Consider the following 20,941-nt stretch of genomic DNA (forward strand, 5'->3'; position numbering starts at 1 on the left):
CCTGAGCATGATTACAACTGTTTTGGTGAGGAACTAAACCTTCGTATGGGCTCTGTCTCTGTCCTCTTTCTCTTCAGTACACTGGACGCCGCAGCAAACAGCAGATCTTTCTGAACAGCAAAAACCGTGAAACATAAATTAAATATAAATGTAATTAATTACTTTGATTTTTTTTTTTTTGTCTTTGGGTGGAAAAAACAAACTCTTTAGAGGCCTTAAGAGACAAGTTAGACAAATACAACAGGAGTATCAAACATGCAGCCTTCAGGCTCAGACCGAACCGCCGGGCAAATCCTGACCATGGAAAGACACTGAAAATCATAAAAACTACCCCACACTACCCCAAAGGAAAAATTAAATAAGTAAAATAGTTAGTAGTGAAAACTTAGCCTCTTCTATGAGTTTGAAAGTTATTCTTATCTTGAATCTCAAAAAGTCATTTTTCATGTGTTTCTCTCCAGTGTAAAAGTATTTATCAGTATTATTCATTTAATAAACTACAATTGGCATTTAAAGTAAACACACACTATGTTGCCACATCACAGCGGATGTTTTATATTACGGAAGGATCTATTATCTGAGTTTTAGTGTCTGAGTTCAAACACACCAGATGACCTGACGCTGTGTGTGAGCTTCTTCCGTGTGAGATTAGACTCATAGACACATTCAAACCTGTTGAATCAGTTGAAATCACTGAATAAATCTGCACTACTGAGCCCATTTCAAGGTAAAACATTTGACATTCATGCATGTTGATAGAAATTATAGACATGAAATTAATACTTTTCATCAAATTTGGTGTCACTTTTCCCATAAATCCTTGTTATGAATGAACTCGGTGCCAGTTTGGCCTTGTAGTAGTGAGGAGAAAGTCTTTGTGGCTCGAACAATGATCGCAGTTTGTTATCCCAGCACTAAAGGATGAACCACTTATGTTTCTATGGATGGATGTTCAGGTGTCTTCCTTCCCCTCCAGTTATTTTTCCTCTGCCAGCCGGCCTTGCTCAGCGGCCCCCGTGGCGGGTTTGCCTCGGCTGTCACGCCAAATTTACAAGGCTTTGCAGACACCTCCGTAATACTGTGGAGTACCGAACCCCGCTTTGAGCAAAAAAACCTCTCTGTGCGGCAGGAGGCTGTGAGAGGAGGCCAATAGATGTGGAAAATGATCAAAGAAGTGATTTGTCTCAGAGCAAATGCAGAACGCCGTCTTGCAGAAATGTTTTTTCTTCTCACTGATGTCAAACTGTAAAGACAATGAATCAAAAGCAGTATTGAGGCGCACCCCGTCTCAAAGACGACCTCGTGTCATGCTTGTTAATTTTAATGACTGCACTGAGTTAGTCAGTTACAAAACACCTAACAGAAGTGACTCTACTAGCTTGCATAACAATTAATGGTTCAGGTGGTAAACAGCTTTGCAATAACAATGATCAAAGTCGAGTTTACCCCGTTAAAGATGCTTGAATTAATTCTTTTTTTTTTTTTTTAAATACTTGATTTTATTTTTAGTGGTTGGTTAAAATCGACCATTGTGTTTTTAAGGGGCACGCATAATGTAAGCTGAGTGCATGTGAGCTGTAAAATTCAGCAATCAAACTTTGGACAAGCCCTCCAACACAAGTGATTTGCTCTTTTGCACAGAAACAACTGTGCAAATACTTAAATATGACAGTCGATTTCAATATCCGACGACTCTGTTCACTGAGGAATCGCCACTCGACGTGGTCAGTCAACATGCTCACTGTAAAGCCAAATGAAAACAAAGAAAAAGCTGGCTGGTGAAAAGTCAGAGCCCTAATGATCAGACTTGGCAAAGAGGAGAGAAGGTGCTGAAAAAAGTGCTTAGGGAAGCACTTCAAAGGCTGAATAAACATTTTGACTCAGCAGAGTCACACGAGAGAAAGAACAGAGTTCCTGCCTCTATACTTCCAGAAGTACAGCTTTAAAGCAGCGGCTATCAAGCTTTTTTTTTTTTCCTTCGATTGTCTCTGTGAAAGGCTGTGATCCCTCTGCAGTCTGTCATTCACCAAAACATCCAGTGAGACCAAACACTGGCCGCCTGCAGAAGCGTGAAGCAGTTTGCAAGGTTCGCTGTAGATTCTTGAAAGTGTTATTAAGGTTTTCTTTGACATGTGCAAACCTCAATCTTTTTTTTTAACTTGTGGAATCTTCCTACTGTGGCAAAACAGACTTTAGCAAACACGAGAAACAAGAGAATTCTTTGTTAAGGTGGGAAGGAAAAAAAAAAAAAAGCTGGACTCAGAGAGGAGGAAAATAGAGCAATCACCCCCTGTCTTCTTTCATCTGCAGGCTTAAATGCTTAATCTACCTCCTGCAAGTGTGCATGCTTCATTCTGCCAGTCTGTTGAGGTGCTGTGGGATAATGGTGCAATTCCACACAAAACCACAAGAGGCCAGCAGACACCCACCTTTCAGATGACACTGAGTTCAACATGAGAATGTTACATAGGACTCAAATCAATGAGGAAAGCTGTTCCTCTTCTTCTTCCTCTTTTTTTTTTCCCAAAAGAAACAGCACCATCTGGAAGGAAATCGGTGTTTTTGTGGGTCTTTGAAAAGATTATGTTTTAAAATTCACAACAACATGTAAAAAAGGGATTGCAGGCTCTTGACAATACACTGAATGCTACTTTCTGTCCACCCACACTTCACTAATTACATCGCCGTTCGCTCACCCACACTCAGCCCATGTGGATGCTTGCAAAGAAAAACAAGCGAGGTCCACATTGTCGAAACCTGCTGCATTTATCCGGACAGGCGGCAGGTACTCGGTTGGGTTTGAGATGCACGCCCTGCGTGATCGAGGCTGGCTATGCTCCAGACAGTGTGACAGTGTGTCTAACAGAGATTAGCCTAAACTGCGTCTGCCAGACAGTTATCAATGCCCTTTCATCATTTCCTTTTTCTAACAAGGCATGAGTCCGTGTGGCCTCGTTGCCACTTTAACTTCCAGACCTGATATTTCTGCTTCCCAGACATCAAAGCACAAGAGAAGGCAGAAGTCAATGACAGACTCCACAAAACGCCACATGAAGACAACACCTGCTTGCTGCATGGATACGCTGAAAACCCCTTCTCTGATCATACATCAGAATGACAACCAAGGATAAGGCAAGCGCCACAATGCAAAGTAATAATTGATAATCTTTGATACCACTCCAGTTCATGGTAATCCAATCACTATGTGAAACACAATCCTGAGTCCAGCCTCAAAACCACAGGAGTCCAGGCCATCTACTAGTCTAACGATGTAAACAATGCTCCTGCCTGCTGTTCCATAGTCAATGAGCTGTTTGTCAGCTAGCCATGTAGTTAGATTAGCTGTCCCAGACAGTGGAGCCAACAGTGAAACAAATGGAGCCCAGACAGATGCGAGCTTTTGCTGCCATCCTTCACTGTCGACGCGGCGCCGACTTAACATCCGCGGCTTTAACACAGCAGCTCTCCCAACATATAGCATCGCATTCAACATTCGTGCCTGCTGCCAGCAGGAATTACGCTCACTGAGGTAGAGGAGGATGACTGGTGTGTCTCACACACACACTCACACAGGCACGTGCGCTACAGGTTTCACAGGCAATAAACTGAAAAGTGGGAGAAAAATCAGCAGGAATGGTGTTTAAGTCAATTAAACTACATAAGATTAATAAGACTCCAGGTGCTCTCGCTTTCTAGCTCTTATAATCTGCCTGGAAAGATGGATTGTGCTCTAGCAAAAGTTTTAATGTTAGTTTTGATTCTTAAATTTAACAAAAAACAAAGTAATTTTCAATAAGAACATCGACAGTAATCTAATCACTGAAAAACATAATTTACATCATTGCTCCTTTGTGAAAACAACAGGTGATGTTTGGTCGGTTGCAGAATTGGGGGAGTTCATATGTTTTTTTTTTATCTCTTCTACAATCAAGTGTTTTCAAGTGGAAATGAAAAACAACTGGCAGTGAAAACTCCCACTCTTGCTCCAAAAATCCAAAAAGGCACTTTCACTACTTTCTGCTGAGCAGAAAATAGAGCCTACATCTTCTCCGACTGGGTTTTCTCATTGAACTCTAATTTCCTTCCACAGCCCTAAAACTATGTTTGAGGTAAATGGTGACTCTAAATTGCCCCGTGTTTCTGTCTCCCTCTGTTTGCCCTGTGATGAACTGGTGACCTGTCCATCATGCACCCTGCTTTCAGTCGGTTGTTAAACGCTGTTATCTCAGGATATATCGAACGAGGCAGGAAACATGGAGGATGGACGGTGAAAAACCCTGGAATATGGGTGGTAAGGTGAACATTTCGTCGTCCGTCTCATTTCACCCTCACCTTCTCTGCTTTGGGAGCGATGGCTCCCTGGGCGGGAGCGTGGGAGGGGCCCGGCGACGGCGGCTGCAGAGGGCTGCCCGGGTCGCCGTTGAGGAGCACCGCCGACACGTTGGGAGGCGTGAGACAGGAGACGGGGGAGGACAGGGACAGGATGGGGCGGGAGGCCGGGGAAGACAGCGGCGAAGGCCCCAGGCTGGGCCCCGGGGACACCATGGAGAGAGGACGGCCCGACTGGCCGGGGCAGCGCGACGGGGAGGAGCTCTGAGGACGCAGCGGGGAGATCGCCACTGTGGGGCGCTCTGGACTTCCAGCAGGAGGACTGTGAACTGAAACACAAACACATGGGTTATTATAACTACAAGGGAGTTCACTGAAACTGCTATCATTCAGAACAAGGTTCAGGCGGAAGGAAGTCGATATTTTAATGAGCTTCTGCCTCCATAACCGAGGAGAATCGGCTGAATGTCAGCAAGTTTGCTCAATAATGATGAACATTCACGATTATTGTAAAAACAAATGCACAATATAATTTTTCTTTCAGCGCAAACACAAAATATTGAAATGGTGTCAATTTTAAGAAGTTAAAATGTATGTTTGGACAACACCGGGTGCTGCCCGGTGCAATTACTCGCCACGCTGTGGTGATTCAGTGCGATTATGAAGCCTGCAGGTCCCGCCTGCACCGGGCAGAATGAGAGAAGCACATCATCAGCGATAAAGGCAGATCCTAACTTTCAGCTTACTCTTGTAAAGCTTTCTAAACACAGGGGAACTCATTTCACACCAGCTTCAGCTTTTTTTTTCCTGTAAGAAAGATACTAACAATGATGGGAAGTCAGCGGTCTGGGCGATCAGAAAGTCAATAGAATAGAATAGAATAGAATCGATTTATTGTCATCATACATGTATGACGAAATTTAACGACAACTCTTGGTGCAAATAGAAGATAAAATACGAGCCACTTTATCAGAAAATAAATCAACACACAGCAAAGATAAGAATTTAAAGTTTGAACTGAGAACCTTTATTTTCTTTTGCAAATAATCATCAAGTTAGAATTTAATGGCAGCAACCCATTGCAAATAAGTTTGCACATGGGCATTTTTACCACTGTGTTCCATCGCCTTTCCTTTAAACAACACTCAGTAATGTTTGGAAACTGAGGAAACCGATTTTTGAAGCTTTTCGGGTTGAATTCTTTCCCATTCTTGCTTGATGTACAGCATAAGTTGTGCAACAGTCCGTGGCCTCCGTTGCTGTATTCTATGCTTTGTAATGAGCCACGAATTTTCAATGGGGGACAGGTCTGGACTACAGACAGGTCTAGTATCCACACTCTTTTACTACAAAGCCATGCTGTTGTAACACGTGCAGAATGCGGCCTGGCATTGTCTTGCTGACATAAGCAGGGGTGTCCATGAAAAAGACTTGGAAGGCAACATATGTTGCTCCAAAACCTTTCAGTATTAATGGTGCCTTCACAGATGTGTAAGCTACCCATGCCCTGGGCACCAATACACCCCCAGACCACCACAGATACTGGCTTTTGAACTTTGCACCTATAATGGCCCGACTGGTTCTTTTCCTCTTTGGTCCGGAGGACAAGACGACCGCACTTTCCAAAAACAATCAGAAACGTGGACTCGTCAGACCACAGAACACTTCTCCATTTTGCATCAGTCCATCTTACGTGCAGTAATTTTCTCACGCATTTGTTCACAAAGTGGTGACCCTCTCACTCCACCCTTGTTTGTGAATGACTGCCATTTCAGGGAAGCTGCTTTTATACCCAGTCATGGCACACACCTGTTCTCAATTAGCTCGTTCACCTGTAGGATGTTCCAATTCAATGTTTGATGAGCATTCCTCAATGTTCTCAGTCTTTTTTGCCACTTGTGCCAGCTTTTTTGAAACACGCTGCAGGCATCAAATTCAAAATGAGCTGATATTTGCAAAAAATAACAGTTTACCAGTTCACACGTTAAGTATCTTGTCTTTGCTGTGTATTCAATTGAATATAGGTTGAAAGGGATTAGAACATCATTGTATTCTGTTTTTATTCACCATTTACACAACGTGCCAACTTCACTAGTTTTTTTTTTTGTTTTGTAGATTGACAGCCCGACAGACAGGAGCTAATTGGAGTCAGCCATTCAAACATGTATTGGAATAGTGGGAAGAAGCTATAATATCCAGGGGAAACCTACTTAAGCTCAAGAGAAACACTCAAAGTCTTCACGATGAGGTGAAAGCATCATGGGAACTTTTTAATTTACACTTGACAAATGAATAATTAGAAGAATGTTCTTGACTTTAATATTCAAGGTAAACTAAGCACAAGTAAAGAAACCTTCCTTTGTCCATTTGCTAGAGAAACCTGTTGCTTTAACTGAAGGCTTGAGGAGCAACAGAAATTAATAGTTTAAAATTGTATTTCTACACTTCTTTGTGCACAGTCTAGATTTTCAGCTGATTATTAAACACAAATAAGAAGAAGATCACAAACAATTAGCGATTAACTACAGACTTGCACAACCCCAAAACTCTGTGACATTCACTGAGTTTGGGGCACTTTCCTTTGCCTTTGGTTTTCATAAGGACATTCAGTACTCATGAGATTAAAACTGCAAAGGAATGCATGTGCATGCACACTGTGACAGAAAAAGACACACACACACACACACACACACACACACACACACACACACACACACACACACACACACACACACGGTTGCTGGCCACCTGCTCCTCTACACTGCAGAAATCCACAGAGAGGTGTTCTGGTCATGTGATAAAACCACTAAACGCCAGAACTGAGCACATACTTTATTTTGTAATTGAGACCAGATGTGTGTATGTGTTTGTACACGTGTGTGTTTGTGTTCCTGTGAGAGAGAGAGAGAGAGAGAGAGAGAGAGAGAGAGAGAGAGAGAGAGAGAGAGAGAGAGGAAGGGAGAGAGAGAGAGAGAGAGAGCCAGCAACTGGGAGAAAAACAGACAAAATCAGGAAAGAAGTGGAGAGAGAGAGAAAAAAAAGAAGCTCTGTCATTACGCCTCCATAAAACGAAAAGCACAGTGATGTCATTCGGCTGTGTGTGTTTGCGAGCGTGCACGTGTGCGTTCGGACGTGGGATGTCTGCATGTGTGTGTTATTCTTGGCAGTCTTCTCACAGTGTGTACTCCTCAGCCTCCCAAATGAAACCTTCGCCATTATTTTCTCAAAGGGAGAGAAAAACGATACAAAGGAACAGAGAGAGAGGGAGGCGGGGAGCTGAAAAGACTGACTGTGGAACAAGGCTGATATGATCTAGACCTTGTACGCATGCAGGTGTGCATGTTCCTGGGGACTGTGTGCGAGGGCACTTGTGGTTGAGAACAGTAAAGCTGCACCAGCAGAGCACTTTACTGCACATTTCTACTGCATGCATCTGTGCACGTCTCATCACCCATGCATCAACTAATTATCTGGTATTAAAGGACTGCTACAGGACGCCTTTGTCCAACTTTAACTTAACATCTGTACTCCGTTTGCTGCAGAATTATAGCGAAGTGGACGATGCGTGTTTTAATAAATGTATTTAAACCTATTCTTCACCTATTTCTGTAGCTGTGCCCACTTTGAAACTCACTTAAACATAAGTCCAACAGATGATATATATTATGCACCAATATGTGGAGAACGCTGTTTTCACACCAGGGTAGATGTTTTAGTTCAACAATGCGATGAGGAGAAAATAATCCACCAGCTGTCTGGACTCCCTCTGCATGGGGTCCCACTTTATCTGAACGTTCGCTGCTTCTATAAAAGCCTGTCAAGTGAAACGAAAAGGTTTTCATATTCAGTACAAAGGAGCAAGATCCAACCAGCTTAATTTGAGCCTCATTCACATCGGGGACAACTGAGAGTCAAAACTAATCACCACGGTTTGCACAATTCATGGAAAATGATCCAGCTCCATGAGGCATTACAACATATTTGTTTTATCAGGATGCATTTATACACTAAAAGAAGTAATAATACTGCAAGTTAAAGAAAGTTTCTGCAGAAATATATGGTGTTGCCTCTTGAATTAATGACTGTTCAATATTCCATTACTCTGTAATCAGAGGCTAAAGGGCTAAAATTCTGCAACTCCCAAATGATTTGGGCTGTGCTTTTTTAAGCCTGTCGGGTGCAGCACAGCACTGGAATAATCCAAACAAAACAGACACTTCTTTATGTGATATAAATTTCAATTTGCTGAAGTTCTCTTTGGAGGGATGATTCACCTGCTCTTTGACGCAGCATCATTTTAAAAGTCTTTTTCTTTTAACACAAACACAGTTAAGCTTATTTACTTGGGAAATGTCATCCTCATGTCCCACAATTATTTACTACTATCCCTCCAAAACGGCACGTTTGTCTAGTGGCAGGTCTCTGAAGTTTCGTTACCCTGCCAGGATCAGTCTCAGTGATGAGACGAAGATCAAACCTTTTAGTAAAGCGTATATATTTCCTTCTTACCCAGTTGCATTGAGGTGCGTGCCTGATTGGCTGTGTGCTGGCTGGAGCGCAGGCAGTTCTTCAGCTGAGCGGCGGCAGTTTGCGGCGAGGAGGCAGGACTGGCGGAGTTGGCCGAGTTGACCAGCGGGGTGGAGGGGCGCGACGAGGAGGGCCCCGGAGACCCGGGGGACGAAGGGTCGGCGACTTTACCTGCCACCTGACTGCATCCACTCCCCCCTCCTCCAGGACTGGATAGACAGGACCCGCGGGTAGCACCGACTCCAAACGGAGCCCTTCGAGGAGAAAAATGGGAGAGCGAAGCTGACTTTAGATGTTCATCTTAAACCGACCTACACAGACAGATGGTATTAGGAAACAAATTTTCCCTTGTTGCAACATATAATGGGAAAAATAAGCGAGAAAATTGTGAAAACGTCACAGGATTCCAGTTTATGTTTTCCTTTCTTAGGAAGTTTTGTAAAAAGTGCATCAAATACCACACTGCTACTGGTCTAAACCATTAAAACCATTAAAAACCGCTGGTCTTGGGGAGGCGACAGCTCTGCATTAGTCAGAAATTCTGGACTGACGGTTGAACAAAGCTGTTCGGATACAAGCGTCACAGAGATGCCCACATGCCGCGTTTAGTCCATGACACCAGCACGGGAACGCCAAACGCAGAAATTAAACCCTGTCAAAGTGAGTGATATTCAAACCATTATGTAAGTGGCGACACAGTGTCCTGCTGTAACATATATGCTGCTGCGGGCTGCTCATGTTTCTGTCTGCAGAGTGCTGAATGGCAGAACGGTGAGCTGAACATTATTGACGCAGCGGTATTCACACTCTTATGGCTGCTCATCGACTTCCTGTCAGACATTTACAGAGTTATGACTTTCTGCACGTGTGGACGGAGGGAGGGCGATTTTCCTTTCTTTTTTACCAGTGGACACAGATGAGTTGTTCACTGGGTTTTTGATTTGAGAGACTCTGTAGATACTACTCCCGACTGCTTTTTTTTGTGTGCAGCCAGTTTAATATAGACGCTTGTGTTTCCTTTACAGTGCAGTAATACTAAAATTTCACACTTTAAACAGTAATAGTGTGTATTTCACAAAAAAAAAATGTATGTTTGAAGGAAAGTCAGCTCTGAAGCAGGTGTATTGTCACTGTAACAAATACAAACAATAATTAAAAGATACATCCATGGATCAGATCGGGATTCATCCCATGAAAATAATGCAAATAACAAACTGAATTCAAAAAGAACCGAGTCAATATTGGTGATCTTTATCACCGTTGCATTAAAATGCCTGTTTGTATGTCCAGGTCTGTGCACATATGCATCCTTGGCAGTCTCTCATTATCATACTGAGAAATTTCTGAGCTGCACTGCAGACAAAAGAGGGAGGAGAGGTAAGGGGATGGAGGCAGGAGGAGTGTATGCTTGCGTAAAAATAACAAATTGCCTCTCATTTGATTACTTGCCCATCCTCGCCTTTCTCTTTCTCTCTCTCTTTTCCTAAGATTGCATAAGTGCAGAATGTGAAGCAGCCGTTCATATCCACTGGAGGAGGACACTTGCTGTTTTCACAGCCGTCTCTTCTCTTTGTATGGTTTTTTTTCCCTTTATTTTTGCTTTCTATCCCTTCTCTCCTTCGTCTTCATTCTCTCTCACCTATCCTCAATTAAACATTTTTCCCATTGTTCTCTCCTTTCGTCACCTTTTCTTCCATCCTTCACTCTTTTCCCATCTTTTGTGCTTTTCCGTCTTTCAGACTCGGGTCTTGTTTATCCAACATTACATGCCCATGCTGTGCATCCTCTCATCACCGTTCTATCTCTCTCTCAGTTTTTGCATTTCTGTTTTTGTAATTCTGCCTTGCTTTTATTTTTTTTCTCCCTCTCGTTCTCATTTTCTGCGACTGCATCATGGAGCAGAATACAGATTAGATGAACAGCAACTGCAAATGTCTTCATGCATGCAGGAATAATGAGGGTAATTAAATTGCGGAATATTTCACCACACTCTTTTTTTTTTTGCTTTGTTTGCATTCGATTGCGAGGCGTAAATGTGTTTAGGATGTGAAAAGTAACAACAATGATGATAACGATTGCCGTGATAACAATGATAATGATCCACAGGATACGGATGAGGATCTGGGCAGGTGGAGTCTGTACACCGGTACATTCATGAGTATGACCAAAGGATTTCAGCAGATCTTGAGGCCATATGTGAAGTAGATGCCGAAGCTGGAAGAACATATCATCAACATGGAAAACAAAGTATCCGGTGACGGCGCTCCCTCCCTACTGAAACCCCCAAAATTGCTTTCGGGGCGTTCCTGTGTGACAAGACGCCGTATGGCCACACAGAACCACACATGCAATTACACGCCATAATACCTACCAAATTGCACTGTTCAGTCTGATCTGTATTCAGGTTCTGATGGAGCCAAGAAATGACCTCAAAAAAATTACAATGTAATTTACAACAAGCGATTTCGTGTTAGAGCCAGGGCAGCCTTTTGTACGAGGACAAAATTAGGGGCTTTAGTCTGACTGCACTGCTGGATGTGTGTGTTCAAATCAACCTGCTGTTGAACCAAGAGGGAGTCTGAACAGGATGTTAGACTAAAACTTTAACTTTCTTCGATAATTTTAGTGCATTGAGATTTTAACCAAAAGACTTTAAAGCCGGTATAAAGATTAATCATACTTGCACAGTCGAAGCTTCTTTAAAGTACATCTATGCAATATCGAGCACTTCTGTCTGTTAATGACAGTGATGCCCTGGCCCTCTGCCAGGCTGAGCTCGCTGACCTGGACACAGGGGTGACATAGTTTCCTGGGAAGACACCGGAGGCGGCGGTTCTGAGCGAGGTGCCTTTGAACCATCCGTCTTGACATTTCTCCGTCACCCGATACATCTCCCCTTTCCGAAGTTCCAGCTCATCAGCCTTCTGGGGCTTGTAGGCGTACAGAGCCAGGTATCTGGGGGAACAAAGGCAACACAGAAAATTTACAGAGAATAAATGCGATGGTAAAAGAAACGTTTAAGCCGGCAGAAATTATTCAGCAACTGTTCACCAAACGCTGATTATCTCCCAGTGGGTGCCTTCATCTGGAGGCATATGCATGTGGATTACCCCTAATGCACTGTGCTGTGTGTTAGGCAGAGCAAACCACAAAGCTAAACGGACGACTGCAGTAAGAATTCACATGAATGTTTCCATAGAACTGGAAGAAACCTTGGTTATTGCTACAACGCAGAAGACCATTACACTGTTTTGTGGTTTCAAGTAAAAAACTGATGATACAATTTAAGTCTTTTCTAGTTGTCAAGAACAAAATAAGATTATCCTGTTTATCTCTGAAGAGTAAATGTTGCGTGCATGACACTAAAAGCTTATTTTCATAAATTTATTTGTTGTTAATATGCCGTAATGTACAGATGAAAAGCGAAGAGCCCACAAACTACTGATGCTCCACCTACTCCCTTTATTTCACCATCAACACCATCCACAGCAAGATCTTTGTCAGGTCAACGACTGAGTCTGAGTTGGTTCGTCCTTCCCACATATGTGCTTGTTTATGTTAGAAAAGACGATATCACTGATACGGCATCAGGAAATGTGAAATCCTGTAAAATGTCAAGCACATAATTACCACATAAAACTCCCAACTCTTCAAAACTTAACTAGACGGAATTAAGAATATCTTGAGCGATGTTCCAGGAAAAAAAAAAAAAAATCAATGTCCTCAAAGAAAACAACGAGGCCTTTTAGGATATTAACTACAACTTGACTGCTCAAATTCTTCAAACAGGGTCGTAATGTGTCTGATAGAATGAATAATATTTATATGCTAATATCAGTATGTTCAGAGTTCTGGTTATCACTGTCGAAAATTATTCAATTCAGAAAAAGTGATTCAATCCAAAATATATTACTGGTTTTACAATGCGGTCATCTCGAATATTCTTGTTCTTTGAAATCTGAAAAGGTTATTCCATTCATTTTTCTCTGGGATGATAACTGGACCACTCGATGCTGAGTGATGGATGCCGTGGTTTGTGCACGCTCTCACCTGTTTACAAGCAGACTGTGGTCACAATATACGACTTTGCCGGACGTTTACATATAAATGAGTTTCTTGTCCTGTCGCTGGGAGACATTCATAGTATGACGTGCCCGACTCCGACGGAAGACGATAAGACCGCAGAGTAAACAAGCCCTATATGGGCTGCCTCCCCCGTTACCATGGTAACAGATAAGGGGACTGTCTCCCGTCTCCCCATGGCAACAGGAGTAGTCGCCAGGTCAAGATGAAAACGTCCGACCTCATCAGCAGGACGAACCCACTCCGGACGTGTGTGTGTGTGTGTGTGTGTGTGTGTGTGTGTGTGTGTGTGTGTGTGTGTGTGTGTGTATACCTCTAAACCTACTTGAAAGGTGACATTATTGATACTGACATTACTGCTGTATATGTCTGACATACTGTAAAATGGACACTCATTATTTGTAAACAACACACACACACGTGCGCACACACACCCGTGGCACTTCTCTACTCATTAGGACCCCCTTTGGCAAAGCACAGTCCCTCATACTTCGCCTAAACCACAAATCTAATTGTAACCTTGGACGAGGTAGAAGGGTCTGAACTCGCTCACTTTCTGAAAATATCCTCGCTCTCAAGGCCCAACGCTGGAAATTGGTCCAGCCACAGAGGAACACACACACACACACACACACACTCACCTTGAAGATGCTGGTACCTTCCCAGCAAATAGCTTGCAGGTTAATTATGAGGTAAATTACAGAACAGACTTGGTCAACACTGGTGTGGAAACAGCCATCTGGAGGAGAGCTGCCATTTGCATTTAGACAAGAATTTTTTGTTTTTTTTGTGATTGTGTGTCGGGTCATTTGATGACTCCTAATCCAGATGACGTGAACTTTGTGATTAAGTTTTAGTTTTCACAATTTGCAGTAGTACTTTGTTCAATACATGTTTTTTTTTTTGTTTTTTTTTGCATGCTTCCCAAAGATCAAGGCCTCCTCAGGGCCACATATGATGGATCTACAATAAAATGCATTTAATGGGCAACGGCAAGGCAGTTGGAAAGCCCTGTTTTGAAACGCGATTGCAAGCGTCACACAACTCGCAGCACGGTGTGTAACTCTATTTTTCCTTTCTGAGGGGGATTTCATCCTTGACCAGTGGAGGAGTAAATGTGCTTGCAGAGGTGGTGGAACGTGGCCAACATCTCTGGGCACCGCGCAGGAAATATTTTTTTTTTTACTGCTGCCAGGAAGCAAGCTCGGAAATCACACTTGGATGTGAGGCACATATCTGTTGTGTTGATAAACAGAAAGCGCAGGATGGGGGTTGGGGGCCCGAAAACAACAAAGGTTGTGTGTGGGTGAGCTGACGGCACCGGGGTGTACTCACATGTTGAGTGGCAGCTGCACCTTGGCATGGGCCAGCAGCTCAGAGGTGATGGATGCCACTTTGGGGGGCACCAGCACCCCCGTCGAGGAGGGAGCGGGACCAGGTGGGGACGCATCCTGAGGAACCGCCACGAAAAACACAGAAGGTCAGGAAATCCACTTTTACATAAATAACTATTTATCATATGAGCCTGCAGTCTTTTGCAGATTTTCAATATGCGTCATGGGCATCGTTCAGATACGGCGAAACACACACCGAACCCAGGTATCAATGCAACCAGAGGCAATAATTGTAAAAGCAATGTGCCTCCAGTCGACAGCTATCAAGAAGAGGGATGATTTTATTTATGTGGAAGTGGATTACTGGGGAATATGATGATGAAATCTTGTGGAAAATATCGACCGGAGCGATCTCCGGCTTGAGGTGTGTGAGCGTAGCGGTTAATCACAAAAATAATCTGCGGCAATAAATTAACTTGCATTACTGAACTGTAGATGTGTTCTTCAATATCACCGCCTTTATTTGGAGATCCAACCTATCTTTGAAATCAATTCTTTTACGAGCAGAAATGTAACCAGGCAGTTCAGTAAAATATAATTACACTGTTATAAACTAGAGCAGTTCTGCCACTGTACTGCCTGGGGGCAACATATGGCCCTTTTATTATCAATGAAAGATTATGAATGTCCACGATTCCTGCAATTCACTGCTTTCCTTCAATTTAGAAGGCACCTGCATATTTTTACAGAATACCACTCATCCGAGGTTTAATTTCACCCACCTGAATTTTTAAAATTCTTTAAAAATTGAATCACCATTATCTTAGAATAATACATTCTAAAAAAGAAATGTTTATATCAGCATGACTGACTCATACTTGTAGTGCAGATCTCCACAGTGGTCTGAGTTTTTTTTTAAGTGGCGCCCTCAGCAAAAGGGTGTAACATAAATTATATCTATTATATGTGTAGAAATATGAAATGTGTGAACATTAGTGAGACGCTACTTATAACAAACTGGCCAGAATATGAGAGTCGCATCTTATATCAAAGGTCAAGACATCACGACGGCGTCACCTCACAGCCGCGGCGCCGGCGTGTACCTGGATGCGAGCGGCGGCTCGGGGGTCGGAGGAGCTGATGAGGACGGGGTGGGAGATCTCCATGCTGTGCCGGTTGTTGAGTTGAGCCGCTCTCTGGCTGACGGACAGCGCGGTAAACGAGTGCCGCTTCTTGGCGTTTTTCTTCCCCTCGCCTCGCCGATGGCCCGAGCCGTTCCCGTTGGACGGGGAGGCGCTGGGGGACGGCCCGGGAGAGCAGGGGCCCAGCGGGGCTGGCTCGGAGCTCGGGCCCGGCGCGTTAGCCGGCATGGGTTTGTCAATCTCCATCAACTGCTTTGCCGTTTCATTTAACTGCGAGGAGGGTAGAGGAAAGACAGATTTAAGTGTTAGATTTCAGTCCTGAGTGATTCCAGGACGTAATTCCCTCAACAAGCACGGCTGCATCTGGGTGGCCTTTTCCTCCTTGTTCTTCCTGGAAGCTTCTGAGAGCAGCAGCGTATCAATCTTCACTTCAAACACTTGGTCTGGTGGGACTCGCTGTGTCGAACACACTGACTCTTCCTCCTTGTCCAACACTGATAATTCATGAAAATGAGCCGCCACACAACAAGGGAGAATTTCTTCTTCTTTTATTTTTTTTTGACAGAGTCTTAGATGAATAAATAACAGTATAATAATCTCTTCTCAGTCGTTTTATTTTAAATTATATTGATTTAAAGACTTCATGCTTGTGCAAATTAAAGAATAATGAAGAAATAAGCATGATAGTAATTTAATGTTGACTCAAACCTTGGTTTCACTCAGGTATTCAGTTTAATTGCACAGAGCCAAACAGTTTTATCTTTGCACTGATTGCTGATAAGTGACCTGATACTAACTCTAATAGACACTGACGGCAAAGATCAGATAATGATGTGAAGTTGCTGAACACAGATGAGTGGGAGGACTATACATTCGAGTGACTGACTGATAGATTTCACTCTTTTTTTTTTTTAAGTCGCTCCAACACGAACCGCAACAGAAAAAAGCTTTTAGCTTTGTTGAGCTCCTCAGCAACTTTAATTGCATGTCAGGACTGGATGATTGCGATCTTGTATTTACTTTTAGTGCTAGCCAATAACACCCTCTATCTGAGAAACAAACATTCTCTCCGGCGCAGAGTGTAATTAGCTGTGCGGAGTTAATGGTCACAGTTCTAGATTTTAATATGGTGGTGATGTTGTCCCCCGATATTTTTTCCTGCAGGAACTGCTGAGCAAGAAACACCTCCGTCGAGGTAACGCGGCTCCCGGTGTGCCTTTAAAGCGTTGATGAGAAATGTGATTTATTAAGACTTGCGGACGATATTTTCAACAGTTGGCAGATGAGAAAATGCAACAATCTGCGAGAGAAAAGAAGAAAGCCGTTCAAACGACAGGTAGGACACTCAATCATTTGTGTGTAAACAGCTTTACAGATGCTGGAAGTGATGGGAAAGAAGATTTGTTTTTGTAGAAGAAGTTCTAGAACAAGCAGATAGGGTATAGGGTAATTGTGTAATTGGGAAAAATGTATGCAGAGTTGTGCTTTTTATTATCATAGAAGCCATCAACAGCTGTATAGCTTCATCTACGTTCACACAAAACCATCCTGTGCATCAAGGGTCAAAGTAGACACATGTAGTTCCAAAGTCTACATGACATGTAACTTGCTGAGTGTCTGGATTTGGAAAGCAAACAGCAGCAAAACACAAATAAAGAAATTGCTGTGTTTTCTGCACTAGCAGGATTCTGCAGGATCAGTGACTAGAAATTTTCTGTCCAGATTACATATCACCATCCCAACGACTGGCTGCCAGTTCACAATGTAATTCCATCAATCCTGTCAGTATACTGAAATCAAAAGATTCCTATTAGCAGAGATATTAATTTGTGAAAAGAGGAGGAAAGATGCTCTATGGAAATATAATCAAGCAGCAGCAAGTTGCAATATTTTCAAAAAGCTGAAAGAGCAGAGCCCACATATGAGCTAATTTGATTATGCCAATGTGTTTTCTGCTCTGTGGCTGTAAGCACGTCTTTGATTGTTAATGGAAGACCCATCTGTGGTTGGAGAGCTGGGTGAACAATTTGTGTTTTTGACAATTATGGAGATTTGGAGCAGCTTAAGCAGGCAGTGAAGTTGTTTTATTGTCACATATTTCATGTGCCAGCCAATTATTCATCTCGGCAGTCATGAAAAGCAACCTGGTGTTCATTAATTTTTCTTACGCCATTGCTCACACTGCTTTGAAATGTTCCTGAACTATCTGCCTCACAGTTCAGCTCCCTTCGCCACCCAGACAGAGAAGCACTTCTCAGTTTCACGTTAATGCTATATAAACACAGGCATGTCGGTAATAAAATGTTTTTGCCTTTTGCTGCTGGTACAACGTGTGGAATGCTGTGCTTAGAGGTAATATTATCGCTGCACACTTGTTAATTCAGTATAAATGAAATATTACACCTACAGTACATCACTTTATCATCATTAATTGAATTACCATATATGTATGTCTCACCTCGGTGACACACTGCATCCGTTACTGCAGACGATTCCCTTGTCTTAGGAAACATATAAACCATGAAACACACACACTCACGAGCTAACACGTTAAGAAACAACATCAGCTTCAGCCCTCCAACGAATTTACATTGCAATAATGTCTGTTTAGCACAACCTCAAACCCCTGAACAATCCCTGGAGAGGAAGTCAAGCGTTTTCTCTCTCCCTCTCTCGCTCGCCCTCTTGCTCTCTCTCTCTCTCCCTCCCTCTCTCAGACAAGGTGCCTGGACCGACCAGTCTGGGTTCATAGTCGGTGATGTTGCATTTCCATATTAATAGAAATGCTAATCAAAGCCAAATCGTATGCTAATGAGCATGATGGATTGATGCTGCAGATATAACTTGGTTTGCTCTCGTGAGGCTGACTGGTGGACACACACACAGAAGGTCATCGGAGCCACACACACCGACACACTCTTTGAGTCAATTATGCACACTGGACTCTGGTTGGATTTTGCAAACACAACTGGTCAGATTGACACACACAGTCACACCTCTGCTTGCTGCTGATGGGTCAGTTTTCCTGCCGCGACTACACTATAGTGCCTGGTCATGCTGCAGTAAAACACATAAGGGTGTGTGTGTGTGTGTGTGTGTGTGTGTGTGTGTGTGTGTGTGTGTGTGTGTCAGAGAGAGGAGAGACAGCTCCCCATTCTCTGGTTTAGTCTGTGGTTTTGGTTGAATGAAGTCTCCAAGGTCATCTATTATGTGTTGAGCTAACTGTACTTCATGTCTTTTGGAGGGTGAGCTTTATCTCTCCAGGTAATACTGAGACTCAGACTGATGAGCCGATATCTGCACTGCGAAAAGGGTAAGCCAGCAAGATACATGCTTACACTTGTGCGTATGCACACGCACGCGCGCGCGCGCACACACACTCTTGTATGCGCATATAGCCAGTGGCAGGTGTGTGCCAACCCTCCTCCTGCTGCAGGAATACATAAAGAACCTGGAAAGATGGCAGAAAGAGAGACAGCGGTGCCTTTCACAGGACCCCAACTCATCCCAGACGAAACAGAACAAAATGAGCCCGACGTTAAATATCCTCCCGTCTGCATGAATCGCCCTCGGATCCGACTGAAGCTACCTGAGACAACATGAACTCCCTCGCCTCGCGTTGGTATCACGCCACACTCCCGCAGCACACCTGAGCTTACACAACAAATCCAAACCTACTCAGAACGCCTACCCAAAGGCAGTTTTTAATGCTATATACCACACAAATCATTACAGGTGTTAATGCACTCAAACTCAGAATCAATCCTCGAGACTTTAACACATCACAAAATAACAGTTTTTTTTTTTCTACCTGTTAAATAATTCGAGACATGCTGATACACAAGCTCTGCCATTAGACGGTTTTATAAACTATATAACATGCAATCAAAAAAAAGTAGAATCAAGAAAAACAATCTTTGGGAGTTATCTTCAAATGCATGGCCCGGCATGTGGGAATAACTTCGACCTGCTGATGCTGTGCTTGTTTTCTCTTTCATTTATTCTCATTTATTGATCCGAATCCGATGTCCAGCACAGCCCTGGCTCGAAAGCAGCAGCAGCGCTCCATTTGACTGGCAAAGCTGGAGATTTAATGGGCAGGGCAAGAAAAACTTTCACTTCAACCAGGTGAAACATATAACCGTGTCTTCAATCTGTGCACGAGCATGTTTGTGAAAGACTGCTTTACTGTAATTTAAGATTTTGAGACACATTTTGCTTTATAACGCCAAACAGGAAGGAGGATACGACGATAATATCAAATGCTGGTATGAGGCACTACATCTAATAACAAGGCAGCTTGCATTCTCCGGAGGCGTGTGGAGTTTAGCACTCTTGCCTCACACTAACAATATTCCCAGTTTGATTCCCGGCATGGGGGATTTTTTTTTTTTTCCTTCTTATTAAATTTTACATGTTTTATCCGTGCATGCATGGGTTTTCTCGGTGTATCCTGGTTTCTTCCCACAGTGTAAACACATACATATTCGGTGAATTTCTCCCTCTAAATTGACGGCAGGTGTGAGTGTGTGCGGTCGTGTTTTCGCCCTCTCCAAGGTGTTTCCCCCCCTCAGCCTGATGATGAATAACTGGATGGATGCTCTGGTCTTCTCATACTTATTTTTGACATCAAATTGGCCGCAGGTGTGAACGGCAGCATGTGACCTTGTCTATGTCTCTGCGCTGGCGCTGCAGCAGGCTGCCAACCCGCCCTGGGACGCAGCCCGCCTTTCACCTGAGCTCAGCCGGGATCGGCTCCAACTCCCCGCAACGCCGAGCCGCACGGAGCTGGAAGAATAATGCCGAGATGTTTATTTACATGACGTGCAGGGAGCTGCTGCGGAGAATCACGCCGTGCGTAATGGGGAACGAAAGAAAAGCATAACGATTTAAACATAAACACTCTGTTAAAGGATGAAATAAAAATAGATCAAGGAAAGAGCGCAGAGGCAATCCAGTTGATATAGGTAGGTCTTTACATTCTGAATTAAAAAAAAATAAATAATAAAAAGAGAACCTAAGATTGTCGTGGCCTGCTGGTAACGTACTGATAGAGTGGTTACAGAACCATGTGTTCGGCTTAGATACTGTATCTCATAAACAATCATTCTTACAGTTGCTGACATTTGACTTCCTCAAGAAAACCACATAAACTCTCAGCAAACGCTGAAAACTCTGTACTGGAACACACCCAGCTGCCGGGGATGTTCTCGCTGTGAGGCGCGAAGGCTCACCTCTGCCACGACGAGGCTATTTCGGTTCCAAGTAAATCTGCGTAAACTCTTCAAATATACACCGCGCCTTGTTGTTTTTATCCCGAACTGCCCAATATTAACGCCTCGCAGCATCAACGTCTGAACGGCGAGAGAGGTGCTTCATCTCCAGTGAGGCAACATTCACATCCAGATCAGCAGAGGTTCCAGCTGAGCCCTTCTCATTAGATTTTTATAGCACACGTAAACACACACACACACACACCATGCTCCTGTACCCCCACTGTGACACAGTGATGGAGAGGCCTAAATT

General features: G+C 43.4%; 1 protein-coding gene across 2 annotated transcripts in view; it reads right to left on the minus strand.

Moving 5' to 3' along the window:
• Positions 1 to 20,941, minus strand: part of LOC115403556 (E3 ubiquitin-protein ligase SH3RF3) — an 83,336-nt gene that overhangs the window by 2,760 nt on the left and 59,635 nt on the right. For both annotated transcript variants that reach the window (XM_030112502.1, XM_030112501.1), the window contains exons 4-8: positions 15,377 to 15,685; positions 14,275 to 14,390; positions 11,641 to 11,811; positions 8,839 to 9,110; positions 4,333 to 4,658 (exon numbers count right to left, since the gene is read on the minus strand). In XM_030112502.1, the coding sequence (XP_029968362.1) occupies positions 4,333 to 4,658; positions 8,839 to 9,110; positions 11,641 to 11,811; positions 14,275 to 14,390; positions 15,377 to 15,685 (1,194 nt within the window). The remainder of the gene's footprint in view (positions 1 to 4,332; positions 4,659 to 8,838; positions 9,111 to 11,640; positions 11,812 to 14,274; positions 14,391 to 15,376; positions 15,686 to 20,941) is intronic.

Source organism: Salarias fasciatus, chromosome 16 (assembly GCF_902148845.1).
Source record: "Salarias fasciatus chromosome 16, fSalaFa1.1, whole genome shotgun sequence".
Classification (NCBI taxonomy): Eukaryota; Metazoa; Chordata; class Actinopteri; order Blenniiformes; family Blenniidae; genus Salarias; species Salarias fasciatus.